The sequence below is a fragment of the Diadema antillarum genome, unplaced genomic scaffold, assembly GCF_040938485.1.
Source record: "Diadema antillarum isolate AM-2024a unplaced genomic scaffold, OU_Dant_1.0 scf00000086, whole genome shotgun sequence".
NCBI classification, from domain to species: Eukaryota; Metazoa; Echinodermata; class Echinoidea; order Diadematoida; family Diadematidae; genus Diadema; species Diadema antillarum.
Window position 1 is genome coordinate 3,174,422 of NW_027270975.1, and position 19,254 is coordinate 3,193,675.

The 19,254-nt window shown below is 37.5% G+C and overlaps 1 protein-coding gene across 1 annotated transcript in view; it reads left to right on the plus strand.

Annotated features, from left to right (window-relative positions):
• Positions 1 to 19,254, plus strand: part of LOC139717972 (kinesin-like protein KIF2A) — a 49,097-nt gene that overhangs the window by 6,556 nt on the left and 23,287 nt on the right. The window contains exons 2-7 of the mRNA XM_071629455.1: positions 9,355 to 9,449; positions 10,078 to 10,252; positions 15,214 to 15,324; positions 16,047 to 16,147; positions 16,647 to 16,742; positions 18,168 to 18,222. Coding sequence (XP_071485556.1) covers positions 9,355 to 9,449; positions 10,078 to 10,252; positions 15,214 to 15,324; positions 16,047 to 16,147; positions 16,647 to 16,742; positions 18,168 to 18,222 — 633 coding nt within the window. The remainder of the gene's footprint in view (positions 1 to 9,354; positions 9,450 to 10,077; positions 10,253 to 15,213; positions 15,325 to 16,046; positions 16,148 to 16,646; positions 16,743 to 18,167; positions 18,223 to 19,254) is intronic.

The following is a 19,254-nucleotide window of genomic DNA, read 5'->3' on the forward strand; positions in this document are numbered from 1 at the left end:
CTGTTCCTTTCTTGCAGGGGGTTTTGTGCTGGGTGGTTTTTTTTTTCCAAAAAAAAAAGTTTTGCAGGTTTCATTAAAAAAAAGTTTTCCACCTTTTTCAGCCCTCAGAATACTGCACTGCTCTTTATCTTTATGGTACAAGGTGCGCATCCCTGACCTGTACTTTTCGATACTAACTTGGTGATTCCAGCCATTACATGTACACCGGCCAGGAGTATCTGGTGGTCATGCACTGTACATTCAGTAATTTGGTGAAATGGGTAAAGATTATTTTAATGTTTAATGTGATGGTGATAGGAGGTCAGAGGTCACTGTACACAAATTGTACTTTATTTGAAGTGTCATTTTTCAGGAATGTCCAGTAACAAGTATTGTCTGGTGGGAAAATTAGAAATGAATGATGTAGTTACCCAAACCCTATTTCAACTGGGCTGTTTCAGACCAAGTTTTTACTGGTGGGCCCCGGGGTCAGTTTGACCCCCCCCCCCCCCCCCCCCTCACACACACACACACACACACACACACACGCACATCTCGAAGACTGATTATCTGATAAAATAAATGCAAATTTTGCCTGGAGGTACACTGAGGTATTACTTAAGTTCCTCCTGTTCCTTGTGGAGCATTGGATGGTAACAGTGGTCCTCCATTCTGCCTGGTTTGTTGCAATATCCTTTGCTTCGTCCCAGCTTACTCCCATTGTTTGTAGATCCTTAAGTACTGTTCTTTTCCAGGTGTTTGTGGGCCTTCCCCTTCTCCTTTTTCTGCTTGCAGGCATCCATTCTAATGAAGTTTTGACGTGTCTTTCATCCTTCATTCTCAGGGTGTCTCCTAGCATCTTCAGTCTTTTCTCCCTTATAATAGTGCTGAGGTATTAGCAACACATTAATGTTTTCATTTCAACAATCAAATTGTAAGATACCGGTATGCAAATTATGCACATGTATTAGTGACTAAAGTATGATAATTTTTGCTGATTTGTATTTTCAGAGAAAAATAGAGTTTCATACTGACTCAAAATTAGCAAATATGAGAACCACATTGACAGAATGCGAAAGAAGCATTCATTGTCCCTTTTTAAAAGAAAGTTCATGCAAGATATTTCCCTTCTTAGAGACAATGTTCCAGCCTATCAATTGTCAGCTGTACACAAATATGTCCTGGAGAAGTAGCAGTCTCACACTGTATGTGTGGTAGGCCTCCTACGTAGGTGCAGCCATTTCAGCATTCTGGATAACTGGAGCCCATGCAACTACATGTACCGTATACAGAGTACATACTTGAGTATGACAGTCTCCTCCATATGTGTAGTGCTACATTGTACACCATCGATGTAATTTAGTAGAAAGAAACAAATACAGGTTTAGAAAATATTTGCAGAAGCATGACTATAGTTGGACTGTGTCGGCTGTTGTGAATTTGACAGTGATATATTGTATAGCATTAACAAGCTAGCATTAAATCTGTGTAATTGTCTTTGTCATCTCCATTTCCCTTTCTGGTATGTCCTAAGAATGTAGACTCTTCCTGAGAAATTGAATTCAGTCTACAGCATAGCCGTAATCTTTTTATGCAGTGTCATTGGCACCGCTGATACAGAGTCTTCCATCTCTGTTATGGATGTAGCTCACACGTGCACTCCCTGTGCTCCTGTTCCCCAGCCTGCTGTAAGAGTGAATAGTGGGACATGCTAATATACCTTGGCTGTCTCAGTAGCACACACACTGCAATGTGTCATAAAGGAGTCAGACCTGCCTGTGTGTTAATAGTGGGATGAGTCAACCTGAGTGGAGTTCCCCTCTCCGACCGAACCGACTGCTGATATTGAAGGATTGCGTGTGTGTGCTTTTAAAGCAGTGTTAGTAGCCTTGGTCACAGCAGTGACATATTGATGGGACGTTGAATACAGATTCTCTTCCAATTCTTCAATATTTTCTCATGTCTGTCCAGTTTGTCATCAGTCATTTCAAAATTTATGATAAAAAATATGTACCAAATCAAACTGTTATCACTTGAACTGATGTTGGGTACATGTATTATCTGACTTTCATAGAAATTTTCATACCAATATTTTGAGTGTAGTGCAGTCAAACCATAAATAAATCATGATGTGAATTGACAAAGGACACTCAGGCCAAATTTTACCTGATAGCGTAGTTACTGAACAAAATCTACATTGATATACTGAACATATACATGATATAATGAATGTGCTGTAGTTACTATTGTGAGCAATTGTTCATCCCCCTCATCCTAAGGTTCTCTTTGCTCAAGATAACTAGCATCTGTCTCAATGAATCTATCTGAAGGTGAGCTGATAGCAAAATGAAAACACCCTTGCCTAGAAATCATCATGCTGTCATGCCAACCTGACAATTCCTCATAAATTGGAACATTTTTGTATATTTCAGAAAATAAGCTCTTTTCAGCATTGTGTCCCCACTTTATGAACATCTTTCACCACTAAATAAACATTCAATTTAATTCATAGTTTATTTAACCACCTTCGCAGCCTGACTGGCTGAAATAAACAATTTCACAACAGCCATGTTGATTTAGGATTTTAAATCAATACAATGATGTAAAAGTAGTTGATGTTTTAGTATATGATAGCTGTTCTTAGACATTACATAATATTTTTTTTTCATACGTGAAACTGTACAGAAAATGTATTCCATATTTTGATCTGTTGGAAAATTACAACTGTAAAAAAAAAAGCTCTTTTGCAATTTTTAATAGCTGCATTATTCATATTTTGCTTCACTAAATTCATTCTAAATACACGTGTATTTCCTCATTTCTAGAGCCTCTGAGTTGGGCAGCTGTTAATTGTGTTTATTTCAGCTACACCCTGTTAAATGGATGTCCAGATTGCTCTCTGGAGGGTAGAAAAGTGCAATTGTATACATGTATCATGATAGATATTGTGTGTGGACATGGCTTTTGCTTTTTTGAGCAGTCAGATGTACAACAGGGGCGGCGCAGCCGTGGGGGCCGTGGGGGCTCCGGCCCCCACACTTTTTTTCAACCCGGAAGTACGTAAGTGGCACTAAAATAGAAATAGATAGAGATCTTGAAGTATGGCGGCGGTAAGGTTAAGTGTTTTCTCTGAAGACCTTTTTTTTTATAACACCGGGAAATGGGAGGGGAGAGAATGAGCTGAGGACCATTTTTTTTTTCTTTTTTTTTTTTGCTTGTCAGCTGAAGAAACCCGGAAGTGGATGGGGAGAGATGAGCTGAGGACCTTTTTTCTTTTTATTTGCCTCCACCAACGAAGTGGCCGGAGGCATTATGTTTTCAGGTCGTCCGTCCGTACGTCCGTATGTCCGTCCCGTTTTGTTTTTGTCGATATCTCAAGAACCGTGAGATGGTTTTGCATCAAACTTGGTATGAAGGTATATCCTGGGGGGATAATACTTTGTTTGTATTTTAGGGTCCCGGGGTCAAAGGTCAAAGGTCACAGGTCATTTTGTGAAAAAAAGGTTGAAATTTCATGTTTTTCTCCATATCTCGCAAATGGTTCAAGGTATCTTCATGGAACTTAGTATATATGCATGTACCGATGGGCAGTGATTATCTAGGGAAGTTGGGGGTCATGGGTCAAAGGTCAGGGAGTCAAAGGTCAAGGTCAACTCCTCAAAATATCACTACTTTCCTTATATTTATGCAGTGCCTGAAGGATTTTTTTAAAACTTGATGTATGCATGTATAACCCAATATATATTCTGTGGAAGTTTCTTGCCAAAAGGTCAAAGGTCAAGTGAAAGTGCTAAATCGCACTTCTTCCTCCATATCTCAAAAGTAACTCAAGGTATTATGAAACTTACATATTTATGCATGTTCTACCTAACAGTGATTCTCTTTGGAACTGTGGGGTCAAAGGTCAAAGGTCAGGTTTAGATAGTACTATTTTACCATTTGATACTGAAATTATACTTTTTCTCAATACCTTGAAAATTACTCAATGCATAAACTGATAAAAGGGTCAAAAGTCAAGTGAAAATCATCAGTTCCCCAAATACCTGCACTCTGACGTTTTAATCATTCATCCAATTGAACCTAGTTCTAGGAAAGTGAACATTCAGCACATTTGTGGCAAACCTGTCATTTTAATATTTTGCCAATTGTGTGAAACTGTCATCACACATTGTTAAGACATTGTACTATAGACCTATTAGGAGAACCATGCATTATGGCGGAGGCATACACCAGTCGCCGTAGCGACATTTCTAGTTTTTTTTTTTTTTGCTTGTCAGCTGAAAAAACCCGGAAGTGGATGGGAGAGAGGAGCTGAGGACTTTCTTCTTTTTTTTTTTGCTTGTTAGCTCATGAAACCCGGAAGTGGGCCCCCACACTTATGAAAACACTGCGCCGGCCCTGTACAACAACATTGTAAACTGACCGAGGTAATTCCATGACTTGATATTATAAAGAAGAAGAAGAAGAAGAAGAAGAAGAAGAAGAAGAAGAAGAAGAAGAAGAAGAAGTTCTAACAAGTTCAAGAAGAATGGGGGGGGGGGCAATGCAATTGTAGAATGTGTTTATATGCACAAAGACCAAATGGCACAGGCTACGGAAGGTTGGTATCCAAAGCCAATAACAGCATACAAAATTTATCTTTTGTCCGACATTAAAATTAATTCAGATAATCTTGTGCCATTAAAGCTCGCCGCACACTACACGACTCACGACTATGCGACCTTAGGACCATAAGACCCAGTCGTACGACCTACCAACGCACACTATACGATCAGACCTTACGAGTAGGCTTATGACTGTTCTGTCTTCAGTACATTTCACCAATGAGTATTAAAGCGCACGCAGTGCGCACTGTGTGCGCTTGCATTGTAGTATCTTGATTGGCTGAAAGCCCACGACCGGTCGTAGAAATTCAACATGTCAAATCTCTGCAACTGGCGCTAAGACCCAGTCGTACGACTGGAAACTGGCAAGACTGTGACGTCACACTTCCAGTCTTTAGGTCGTACGACCGGTCGGATCGTATAGTGTGCGGCGGGCTTAAGGGAAACTTCAGATCAAAGAAATTGTTGTTTTTATCTGTGATCTTCCTGCTGTAGTGTACATGTAAGGCTGGGAAACCAACAGCTGGGTTTTTTTTTTTTTCATTATAATTATGCTTCACACATCTTGCTCTAGGTGTGATTTGCCTTGAAATTTGTTGCAATAATTAAAACACTCCTGGACACATTGGCTGCTAGCAGTGTTGAGGGGTATACACAAAGGTTTGTATTTGATGGTGTAGAGGCCAAGAAGGTCATGTGACAGGCATCCACTATCCTGTCGCTATGGCATTGTGGGTATTATGACAGGTATATAGTGTTCAGGGTGCATGTACTGTATGTGCTTGCCTCTTAGCCCAGACAAACTAGAACTTCTACTGGCAAAGTAAAATGAACAGAGCACTTGCGTTCACTGTAATATGAAAAAGTATTGGGCTGCTTCCTACATGTAAATGCCCATTCAGGCAAATGGGAGAAATATGTTTTGTATTGCTGTGATGGTGTGGAGACCTGATAGCTATGGTAATTTAATTCTAATACTATTTTGCTTTAAAACAATTAAAATCAGAGCAGTAAATAAGTGAGAATTTTGGGGTATAATTGGAACACAGATTAGAAAGTAGTTATGAATTGTAAAAGTTGAGAGAGTACCTGTCTTGTTGTAGATAAGTTTGCCCAGAAAATGTCATATCCATGTCAAGCACAAAACAGTTGAGTCATCTCTGCGTAGAAAAACTTGCAATTTCCCCTCACAAAATACCTGTCACTTTTGTATGTCTGAGTTTTGTTGTGTTTTTTATGGTTTGTATTGTGATACTTGACAGACATTACTGTACGAGCTGAAATTCTCGCGGTGGTTTTATTTTCGCGAATCGCCTTCGAACCGCGAAAATAACAACGCGCGATTAACTAAGTTCAGTTAGACTCTCGTAACCGCGAAATTAACAACACGCGAAAATGTCCTCCAAGTACTAGCAATTCGCGAAAATTTCAGCTCGTACAGTATTGTTTCCAAACCTTGTGCAGTTTCTATCAGAAAGAGCAGCATGAAGAAGTGCAAGATTTAATCACTGTGTGTTGATAGTTTGTTAATTTTATACATAATATGCAGTAATGAGCATTATTAATGACATTCACATACCAATTGACAATGATGATTTCACATACGTATGTCTAATAAAGACAAACATGTGCGAGACTTCAGGGCAAAAAAGTGACAAAACGAGAATCTGAAAATTCCCAGCGGTCATGATTCAGCCACCAAATACTATGGAAGGGAGCATCCTAGCACCCCCTCCTTCCCCCCCCCCCCCACCAGTGCAGTGAGGGGTTAAGCATGTAATTATTTGATTTTAACTTTACTTCATGGCACAAAAGGAAAATGCAGGAATTTGTGCATCTAGCTAAAAATTGTGAAGTCGTTTGAAAGTTCATATGAACAAGTAAGAATTTGTTTTAAAAACTAATATGGTCTATCAAGCAATTGCTGTTAATGTTGTGATAATATCAAGGCCAGTGAAATATAGAATTCATGCAATTCACAAATCCTGAGATCTTGCAAAATGGCCAGATAGATGTATGGGGTGCACAATTCAAAAACATTCTGTAATTAATGCATCATCGTGTCTATTTCATTTTCCAACTTAAAATTCTGTGTTTCTTCCTTTTACATTTGTGTGGGAGCTCTTCTATGTTCAAGGCCACTGCGAGAGCTTTATGAATGCACCAGTGTATACAGGACATAAACTACAATATATTGCCAGTTTTCACCTTATCTTGCCATGTGTTTTATGGTCATTCCTAGATAAAAACTCATGGAACATCTGTGTGGCCTTTGTCTACCTGTATGTGTACCTGTCAAATGAAAAGCACAATTTGTATGCATACCTTTACAGTGACATGTCACTGGAAAAAACAACGCTAAACAATTTTCAGGGATAGTAAAAACAGGAAGACAGCAAATGTGCATCCTTGTAGGAGTGCATGCAGTAATTATTTCAGTTTTATGTTTCATTCATTTTCATGAATGAAACATAGCTTCTTGGAGCTGCAAGAGGGATTACAGTATCTAGTATGGTTAGTTGTTTACTATGTTTTTATTTTTATTTACCATTTATTCAACTATGTATTAACTTATTGCTTTTCCTGTGTTGTTGATAAGCACCATGTCTTATTGTAACTTGCTGCATTGAAGAATTTACATTGTAAATGAGACCCCTGTAGTTTGAGGATGGGTGCCAGTTGACAAAGGCCTGCCCTTCTGATTCACAAAGGGTTGATGGAGACACCAGGGGAAGCTGTGTGTGTGTGTGTGGGGGGGGGGGGGGGGGGAGGGGTGTGCAGAAGATGGATGCCTCTGACCATATGTCATGTATTAGAGTCAAAATGCCAAATAGGGAGGCCAAGAGAGAAAACTCAATTTGTCCTCAATGGTACCTTATAAATGTGACAAAACATTCACCATGCTTATTATGCACATATTTTGTTGTGCATTTATAAATAAATGCTTGCTTGCTCATTTGATAAACCTTTGGATATGAAATAGAGCTTTTTGATCCTGTGTCAATTTGTTATACTGTGTCATTTAGGACACTCCTCCTTTGTTTGGTTCAGTACAGGCATATTTATGTAAACATAATAATAACAAAAGTATATTTTCTTTTCATTTTGATTTGATAGAAATGGACATACACGTAGGTGTACTCTTCATCCAAGTAAATATTAAAGGGAAAGGTTTCTCTTGTTAGCATTTCTAACTAGAAAAGCACTCTGAGAGCGCAGACCTCTGCCAAGCAACTACTTTCCACCGATGATCTCGGTCTTCCAGAGATCAGTGATTTCCACCCATATGTACGCATAATGAAAAATCGCCCAATTTCCCAATATATTTTGACTAATGATTTATGAAAATTAATTTCACTGATCTTGAATACATAAATGAGGTTTAATAGATATCGGATTATCCATTTCAATTTTGAAACAACTACCAATGTTATTGTGATTATGAAAGAACTGGATTGGTAAGATTTGTTTGTTTTGTTTTTTCTGATCCCAGGATGGCTCCATGTTTGATTAGTCACTCATTGAATGATCAAACTGTAGCAATATTTGCAATTTGTCCACTGTCACTGAAACTGTTTGGTAATCATGAACTGTTTTGTGTATATCACATGTGACCTTTGAGAAATGAAAACTCTTTCTTTGGGATAAAGTGCCCATGGAAGGAGAGTATGTACCTTACATTGCTCCTTTGGGATACAGTATATTATGCAAAATGTTCCCAAGTTGAATTTGCAAAATGTTTTTTTCAGTGGACTTGTGAAGTTCACAAAAATGAAAACAGCGAAATATACTATATTATGTATATACAATCATCTGTTTTGTATTATGGTAACGTCAATGAGGCGTTTGTTCTCTGAGTTTTAAAATTCAGTCAAATTTGTGGACAGTCAGGAATTACAAGAACAAGACAAAAGTATGATTTAAACAGATGTTATGAAGCTAGTGTGTACATGTACCTAACTTGAGTTGTGTAGATGTGACCCTGCTTTCCCATGGTCTTGTATTCCTTCTTGCTTATTATCTTTCAGGAAAACTTGACTTCCTTTGTTTGCCAAACCAAATATGGACAGTTCACTCTTAGTATCTAGTACACTATAAGCTCTTTTTTTGAAATACACTTAACAAACTGAGAAATTCCCATGTATGTCTGTAACCTTATATGCTATGGCTGTTATTTCTAGAAAAATAAGAAAATTCAACACTCAATAGCAAAGTTTCTCACAAAATGATAGCTCGGCATCCTACAAGGTAATATCACAAAGTTAGGGGGCATGGGCAGTCAGATTCTAATTGTAAAGATTTGGGGGGGGGGGTAATACGCCATCAATTGTCGATGATTTCCAGTGGTCAATGGTGATTTGATACATCAGCGGTAGCAGTATACAAAGATCTGATTTTGTGTGTGTGTGTGTGTGTGTGTGTGTGCGTGTGTGTGTCAAAAATTGTGGACATTGCTTGCAGTGCATTGATTGATTGATTGATTGATGATGGTTTATTGATATCATGCAAAGTAGTAGCTCAAAGGCTAGATTGTGATGCATTTACATTGTAAAGCAAAATAAGAAACAGCATGTAAATATGTAGCATTTCAACAGTAACCAATACAGTTGTAGCATGTCAACAGGCTTCTTTGAATTAATTACATGTGTCTTAGTTGATGGTGGTGACAATGAATATCTCAATATACTTAGATGTTTTCTATTACAATACTGTTTACAAGCAAATTTGTAAAAGTTTGCTTTACTTAATGATCATCATCATCTTTTCACAGGGAGAGTTCACTCGGCTTGTATAAGTGGGATCAATCCTGGGACCGATAGCGTCACTGTGGAGTGGTATGAGAGAGGCGACACCAAGGGAAAAGAGGTAAAATCTATGTGGCACTGAAGTAATCTTAGCATTCCTGTAGAAAAAGAAGATGGGAAGACAAGACACCAACTGCAGTTATACATTTTAGGTGGTAGAACAAACACTGAGTAGTATTAAAGTTCCTATTTGTGGTAATTGGGGAAATGTTGTAAGTTAGTTAGTTTGTTTGTTTGTTTGCTAGATTTGCACATTGCAATGATATGTAAAACAGATAGAGAAAAAGAGAGTATATTGCAAGCCCAAAACTAGTCCAAGCATAATAGACTGATGATGCAAAATAGAGATATATTATTAAACTCATACTATATGTTCTACTAGTCCACTACTATAACTAATATTATTCATATTGTACTTCCAGCATATTTGATTGAGAAATAAACTTTCATTGTGTTAGCAGCAGATGCAGCACAATCTTGACATATTGATATACTCCTTGATTCATTGAAAAAAAAAATTGATGTTGTTGTAGAAGATGTGCATTATAACTGCAATGTTTCAATTCATATTTTGACTTCAGGATTTTTCCTCCACAACAGATGTTTAATAGAGAGATGTTGATATATTTGCAATCTGGAAGGGCACTGGAGTTATATTTTTATCTTCCATGTGGTTGTTTTTGTTTCAGATTGAGCTGTCTGCCATCTATTCCCTGAATCCCAACCTAGCCCAACCCCCTGCCCCTGCAGTCCCCCCTCCTGCTTCTCATATTCCTGCCCCTAAAAACAGGATTAGCAGTGCCAAAGTTGCACAAGCTGAAATAAACCGCCCCTCACCAAAGCCAACACCACGAGAAACAAGAGGTAGGTTGAATTGTACATTCATAGTTGTGCAGTCATGGATACAAATCTCAATCAAAATGTGACATTTTTTCCAATTATGGGTCATACATACTGGTAGACAAATGTGGATTGAGCCAGAAATGTAAAATGATATAAAATCTCAATGAAAATGATTGTGTGAAGAAACAAGTCACCTGTGTGCAGCTGTGAGTGAGAGTTTTTATTCATCACAGCACATGATATATCTGTAACTGTATACAAAAGTTGCCTGCTCGGCAAAAGTGCCCTAGCAAGTACTAAGACTTGCATGTTCTAAAACTTGCTAGGGCCCTTTTGCCGGGCAGGCATATAAGCATACATGTGCCAAGCAAGTATTACTCATCAACTAATTGAAGCCAAAACAGTTGTTTTAGACTTACTGTGAGGGTACCTATCAGTCTGAGCAGGGAGGTGTTAGAGAAGTAGAAGAAGTAAGAATCTCTCCTTTGTACCAAGCTATATCGACAAAGGACAGCACTTCTGTATAAATGAGTGTGCTTTATTCCTGAAATACAACATACCTACTAGCCAGCAGCAGTTCACTGTCCCTCAATATTTTCAGCAGCAATTGTTCAGTATGCAAAGAATATAGGACACACAGAGAAATGAATAAATAGTGTACTTCTTTAGATTGAACATTCAAAGATATTAAACATGAATGATATTTTTTGAGATTGCAAATAGAGTTTAAGCCAGTCCCAGTTATTACAACTCCCGACCTCACCAAAAAGAGTTATGCAATAAAGCAAGAAGAATATTTTGAAGTCATTCGAAATAATTTAACCTCTTCTTCAGTATAGTAATGAATGCTTTTATGATGTCTGTTTTAGCTGTGACACGTCGTCTACTGACTGACTGTTGTTATGTTAGTAAAAACTGCACCAGTTTTCCCAGAATTCATCCTAAGTGTTTTCATTACAGGAGACATCGTATGAATTTTCTCTTTGCTCTTGTTGCATTCGCCATTGTGGAATGAGCAAAAGTCTGACATTTTGTCATTTCCAAGATTCTAGCATAAACACAGCATAATTTATGATTTGTGCCAAGTTCTAATTTTTCCACTTTAACTATAAAATGCTATTAAACACACAGTAACAAGCATTAGCCAATTACTGAAACCTAGTGAATAACTATGCACAAATGTGCGCAAAATGGTTTAAGGTTAGATATGTTGACTTTTTGAGAGAGATACTAATACTGGTTTTTTTTCAGTCTTGGAGTGTTGATAACAAGGAGATTTGAAGAAAAACTTTAAAGTTTGTGTTCCCTACAAGATTACCAAGGAGTTCCACACAGGGTTTCAATATTTCTTTTGAAATACAGTTAAAACTGTTAAAATCAAGAACCTCTTCTTTTGTTTCCATAATATCCAAATTATATGGAAGACCGACTTGGAGCATGGAACATTAAAGCCAGTGGAATGCTTAGCATTCAGTTGTCATAGTATAGAACCTCTGCATAAATTTACACAAATTGTGAAGAGATTCCACTACTTCTAACACCTACCTGGTCTGAGAAGCCTTCATCATTTTGATTATTGTAACAATATATTTTTGGGTGTTTTTTTTCATATCTAATACTGTGTTTTACATTTATAAACTGATTTCAATGTAAAAAGATTTTTATTGAAAGCTCATTTGCTACTCAACCATCACACATGGTATGTAAATTTATCCTTTACATCAAACATGGGATGCATCCTATATCTTATTATCTTTGGCAGACAGTGTATGAAATCAACAGAGAAGTAAAACATTCATCTGGTACTCCAGTGACTTGTACTCTTTTTCTCACTTGACCATGAAGTTCGTATTTTATTCTAACAGATTCTAGTTTGGTAATTGGCTTATTTTCGCAATTTGGTACCGCATTTGGCCCAGTTTGCATTCACAGTGAGAAAAGGCCAGGCGGAGCCCGGGCAGAGACTACCTCCAGAGCTTGGTCAAATGCACGGCCGTTTTTGGTACTGCATTTGGCCTTCTGCGCATGAAAGGAAGGCCAGGCTCGGCCGCACCCGGCCTTTTCACTCACTGTAAACGGGGTCATAGAGTTTCTATAGTCACTGGTACTGCTCATGGTCAATGTGGGCAAATGCAGTAAAGATGATGAAAGTGGGTTCTTACTTCTACCACCACTGCACTGTTACTTGTATCTTTAGAGCAAAATGATTGTTACAGCCACCTTAGTTGGTGTTAATATTTAATCAACAATCAAAAGAGAAGAAGAAGAAAGAAATTAATATTGAATTCTAATCTTATATGTACACTCCCGAAGTGTTTGGCCATATTTCTATCACATTGAAAATATGACTATCGTGCACAGAATCTCAGATTATCACCTATAAGTTGCAAAGTTCAATTCACTGAATTTGCACATTTTATTGTTTTTTGTTTGTTTGTAGGTTGGTTGTTTTGGGGGTTTTTTTTAGCAAAGAGTGGTTCAGTTAAAGGCATGCATATGCAATATGCTTTTGCACAGAAGTTCAAATACACTCCAGGTAGTTAATAAAGTTTCTCCTTGTTTTCCCCCTTTAAAATTCTACTCTTATGTGCCCATTGTATTCAAAAGATGATGAAGAGGGTAATTTGATGATTTTCTCTTTTCTGTGATGTTGTATGTTTTGTTTGTTTCCCATTATTTTTTGTGATTGGCACATACAGTATTGCATTTAATGTGTTAATCTTCTTGAGAAGCTATTTCAGTCACTTCTCTCTTATTCAGTGCAATGATGGACTTCATTCTGTTTATCATGTTAAAGCCAGTGTAATTTGCATTATGCTCTAGTCACTAGTTTTCAGTTTGCTAGTTTTAATGTTTAAAGAGTTGCATGATGATCCATACACAGACATTGAAATGTTCATCTTTACTCTTTCTTTTTTTTTTTTAAGCAGGCAATGTCAAATTGTAGTGCCTTTATGTACCCCCTGTGATGCAGTATACATTATTGAGGCCTTCATTCAGAGCAAAACAGGATGCTACATGTATATGTGTTGTTTTGTGCAAGAAATGCAATGAAATCATAATTAACAACATGTGGTTTACTTCAATACATATTGTATGTCAAACCAAAGATCCTACACTCCATAAGATGATAAACTCTCCCGATTTTAGACGGCCGCTGGTGAAACCGAAGTGGCTGCCGCCAGCTAGCGTTGAGCGGGTAAAGATTGAACAAGCGTTAGCCTTTTGCAAAGGCAGCTCGCAATAATTTGTGGACATGCACAATCACTGCGAGTGTAGCAACCTGCGAGCTGAGATGAGCGAGCTGTGTGCGAGTCTACCACTCGCTGTGACCGGGGAGTTGAGACGAAAACTCACTGTGCACAGTCTTTTGAAAATCGAAATAATGATAAACCTGCTGATGGTTTGGTTTAGCTATTGATGCAGTTTACTGCACTGCACCAATTCTTAGGTTTACTTGATTCTTTACAGAAAATTCCTTCTTTCTTGTCTTAGCCTGTCTTGGTCCTACACAAACATGTCGGGGAAAGTACAGCTCACCTGGAAACTTTCCCCAGTCAATGCTAGTTGGTGCACTCCTTAAAAATCCCACAATTCCAAGCGGCAGTGTTTCACTTTTCAACTGAGAGTTGACCATTTTATGTAGTGTGTAGGATCTTTGGTCGAAGTGGAAACCAAGAATATCACCATTTGAAACTGTTTAATTTATAAGACACAGATATTGAAAGAAATGTGCTTTGATGAACTCTTATGCTTTTTTTAAGCATTTTCAATTATATGCACATGGATTCAATGTGTCTTGTATTTATACTGTGTGTAAATCATGTAGGATGTTGTTGGCTTTACCTCTTTGCTTACTTATTATCTTCCTGAAATTGTTTATATTTTTCTTTTCTTTTCTTTTTTTCTCAGTGTATTATTCTCCAATGGGCTTGATTATTAGTGTTTGTTGTTTGTTTTTACATTGAGCTGAATTTTGTCAACTGCATAGTGCTTGCATATTAATTTGCTGTTCCTGTTTATATTCAAAGGGGTATTCTGGACCTGTTAAAAGTAGAATTATATAAGCACAATTTGTGAAAATTCGATCAAGATCTGATGAAAGCTGAGGAAGTTATGAAATCATGAAGGTTTGATAACTTTCGCAAAACACTTCTTGAACAGTCAAATGAGTGATTTGATCATATCCCCTCACAACTTGCAAAATTTCTTGATTTCATAACTTCCATACTTTTCATCAGATTTCCATCAAATTTTTACTCTTGTGCTACTAAAATATCACTCTTCCTTTTCAGACTAGCTTTAAACTGGTCAGGAATTCCCCTTTAAAGAGATTGTGTAGTTTTGGGTGAGATGGGAATTCAGGTTATAACTTTTTACAGGAAAATTAGATTATATCTTATATGAAATACAATTTTAAGAGAATACAATTCAAAGAGGAATTCAAAGTTTTTTCGACAAATATCAATTTTGAAGTGGCAGAAATATCCAGAAACAAAGTGGTCCTAATGCAAAGTGGATCCCACCTTTGATTAGGATCACTTTGCTTTACTTCATCTATTTTTTGATAACTCAGTCATTTCAAAACTGATTTTCATCAAATAAACTTTTTGAATTCCTTTCAGATTTTATGTTATATATTTTATATATAAGAGGTTTGTAATTTTCAAGTTAAAACCTGAGTTCCCATGTCAACTGAAGCTATAAACCATCCCTTTAAGCTAGTCTCAGTTGGACATCTGGCTTAGAAGTCTTTCAGTAGCTTTAATGTTCACTAGTACATCTACCATGCAGTGACTATGCAATATGCTCAAATATTGCTGTGAAGTTTGAAGACTGTTCATAGTTACTCACCACATGCTTAAATTGTGGCTTTCCATGCACACTTTATATGGTACAATACAATTTGAATGAAATTATTGAAATGAAATCGAATGAAATGTATGATTTCAGTGAGAATATTTTCTTCCCCTGTTCTATAGCGACATCTGCCAGATCCAGGCCTAGTGCTATTCCATCTGCACAGAATGGAGACCATCATGTTGCCCCAGCAGGGCCTCTGGCTAATGTCCAGAAGCAGTCCGTCCCTGCCTGTGAGTAGTCTCCACTAGCCCATTACCTGTAACAATGTCTCTATTAGGGAGGTAGTCATGAATGTACTATCTAAAATAAAGCACTATAGTCAAGTCTCGAAGCCATGGACTTTATTGTGTTGTCTGCTTCCAGCACCTGCACATGGGAGACTGTTACATTAGCACGATGATGTAACAAGACATTTATCTTGTGTGGTGTTGACAGGCAAGGTTGTCACTTGAATTATTAGGGCAAGGCAGTTTTTGGAGATAAAGGAAGGGGTCAGATTTTACAACTGGTAATGGAATTGTTGTATAGAAAGGAAAAAGAATACTTGGATAGTTGAAAACCATGATGATACCATGTATATTTGGCATATTACACATTTTTATTAAATGTCACAAATAGTGTCATTTGGAGAGCATACCAAAATCCATGTCATTTGTAGTAGGCACTCTTGATGTGTATGCAATGTCAACTTGCATGGTATGATATTCCTCAACCAGTGTATTAACTAATGTGTGGTCATTGACTGATAGTGCCTGTTGCTACTTTGAGAGTAGTGATGATTATCCATCAGTCATAATGTCACTCTTTAATAAAAGCTGGACTGACATGTGAAGCATTGATTCTCAATAGTCAGAATTTCAATTTGTGTGTCCTCAATATTTTGCCATGTTTATTTTTCAAATGTGAAGTGTACCTAGATCAGTATGATAAGTGTCATGATTTTAATGTGCAGCCCGACGGAGATCTAATGTGGTGAAAGAAGTGGACAAGATCAAACAGAAGCGGGAGGAGAGACGTGCCAAGCAGGCCATTCAACTTGAACAGAGGGCAAAGGTGACCATTAGACCATGCTATATGGTATTAAACTGTTGATTATGGTCCAGTAGGGGGCTAGGCAACATCAATGGCATGTTAACATCTATCCCTTCCATTTGTTTGTTTTTTGTTGTTATTGTTGTTGTTGTTTTTTTGTCCAAATTGATTGTAGATATCATCTGTGAAAACTGTGACCACTATGATTAATGAAATTGTGATAAGTAATGATGTCAAAATCTGATGCTGATTGTCTGAATTGTGCAAAATTTACTGTTTCCTTTACAGTGAGTAGAGTTTGACATTGCAAGGAGTTGCTAGGTTCTATTAGGTTAATTAAAGCATGATACTGACATGTGTAGATGCAGAAGAATAGATCAAGAGTATAATCTGAGTCAATGTGGCTGCACAATCCTTTTTCATCGGAGCTTGTGACATGTTGAAATGAAAGAGGCGTAGTCCTGAGATTTTGATTTATCGATCTCACACTGTTTGTCCTTGTTCTTTCCATGTACTACAGGATGATGATGGAACCCACCCACATTATGAGTTTCTTCGAATGATTCAAGATTTTCAAGAAGAGTTAGATTTCAATCCCATATCAACAAGTGACAAGGTACGATAGATTCCAATCAGTAGTCTGGATAATCAGTATAGTGTAGAATAAGATCTTCCATGAAATGTGTGCCTATGATGCTGGTGGCTGTAGTGTACCTTGCCACCCATATAAGTTTGTTTCCATTTGTGAATTTTCCTCCTAATAAGAAAGGCAAACCCACTGAGATGTATACTTTGTCAAAGTCTCCACAATACACCATTGTGACTCAATAGTGATGGGGAAGATTGTTTTAATTCTTTTTCTTGAATGATTTTGTCAGGACACCTGTGCCATTTATTGAACATTGTATGCTCAAGAAATAAGTTTTACCTGTGATTGTTTCTGTAGCAAGTTTGTACTTTAAGCTGGCACAGTGTACAGTGGACTCCCGTTATAACAAAGTCCTTGGGACCGGCAGCTTTCTTTCGTTATATCAAAATTTTATTATCACCGAACAAATAAACAATAAAAAACATAGAGTCAATAATTTTGCAGCCTGAATTTTTACTGAAGTTGTAACCGGAATTTCCTTATCATTACCGCGTTCATTATAACAGGAGTGCACTGTATCATGAAATTGATTTGCCCTGTTCGTATAGCATCTTAAATGTAACATGTGACATTGTATGAGACCCTAAATATAAAACAACATGGATTACATGCTTGATTACTGAATGGTGAAGGGTTCATTTCATTTCTTGTAATAAAATGGCTTGGGTATCAAGATTTAATCTTCCACTTAATGGGGGAATCATGTGCCATCTAGGTGGATGAGTTAGCCACATGTGTTTTGTTGTTGTTGTTATGTTTCTTTTAGGACAGATCATTTGAAAGATCATGAATTTTCCCATTAATCAACATGAAAGGGACTCTGCAATTTAGACTTGTCAGAGCATTACATGTTCACTTTACTGTGAAGTTTTCTCAAATTTCTTATAAGATTGGGGAGAGAAATAAGTTCGCCTCTTTTCACTGTAGAATTTTAAAAGCAAGATATTTACGTATGCTTTGCAGGACTTGTATGTCAAAATGCATGAATTTCATCTTGTGAAAAGAGATGAAAATGTGATTCAGCTGACAGTGGCATTAGAAAAGGTTTGGTATGTCCACCTTGATATAGTGCTGTTTGCCTGCACATCTCCCATGGTACATGTCAAGTGTAGTTGCTCAAAAATTTTCCTTCCGAAATTCATGCTGTTTTATTAAACATACCAGTTACTGCGCAAGCTGTTATTTTCACATACAGACATATTTGCGAATGAGGAGGTCACAGACATTTTCACGAATTGACACCGAAGCTATTGTAAATGTGCGTGGCAACATTTTTGCTTGTTGTTAAATTTGTGGTACTGTGATTTGCAAATTCACGAAAATTAAGCCCTTGCAAAAAATAGCAGCTTGGAAATACAGTAACTTTTTGTGTTATTGTATATCATCCTGTAGGTCGAAGACCATCAAATATGTGTGTGTGTTCGGAAGAGACCTCTGAACAAGAAAGGTGAGACAGCAGTTAATTTGAATTTGATGACAGCTTTGATGAATTCTTCGGCTAGATGTGGAAAGTTTTGGTGTGTGTGCAAGAGATCGGGGAAAAAAGTAAAACAGAACAATGAAGAGCATGATTCTATAACTGCACTTGTAAATTCTGTACAAGCCACGATATTCCTCTGTTAACATTTTCCTTGTTTCTTATTTTAGTCAGGGATTCTGGATATATTGTCTTTCTTTTTTTCCTTTCACAATAACATATCAATAGTGGCAGTATGATTATAATGACAAGTTACCACTTTCGTGTAGGGCATCAGATTCAGTAGAACGCCCTTTATACTTTTAGAATGAAAATTGTGTTCGGATCATATGGCATAGTTTTGCAGGTATTTACTGTTTGTGTGTTTGTTTTTCTCAGTTTCCATGCCCCCCCTTTTTTTTTTTTTGAAGTGCACCGTCATTTTGACTCCTACCTCTGGTAGAATTTTAATTACCTCCGCCAAGGGGGGAGGTTATGTTTTCATTACTGTTTGTTTGTTTGTTAGTTTGTTTGTTTGTCCCTGTGCAAAATAACTGGAAAAGTAGTTAATGGATTTGGATGAAACTTACAGGAAAGGTTGAGAATGACAAGAGTAACAAATGATTAAATTTTGGTAGTGATCCGAGTATTTTGGGGGAATTTATGAAGGATTTTTAATATTTTGACAGGTAGGGTCAATGAACTTGGGAGTTCAAGCTGCACATTTTTGAGGTCTTCAAACGCGCACTAAAGTGCGTGCCCCACTTTCTGCTAGGGCGAGGCGCGCCGCGCAGCTGAGGGTTTATGAAGTAACAAAGGCTTCTATATTGGAAAATCGGGCGATTTTTCAGCACGTATACCCATGGGTGGAAATCGCTGATCTCTATGGAAGAGCCCAAAGAGCTTTTCCCCAGGGGTGGAGAGGAGAAAAATCTCCTCGGTGGAAAGTAGCTGCTTGGCGGAGGTCTGCGCTCTCAGAGTGCTTTTCTAGTTTCTTCTGTTATTTGGCTGTTTTCCAAGGTC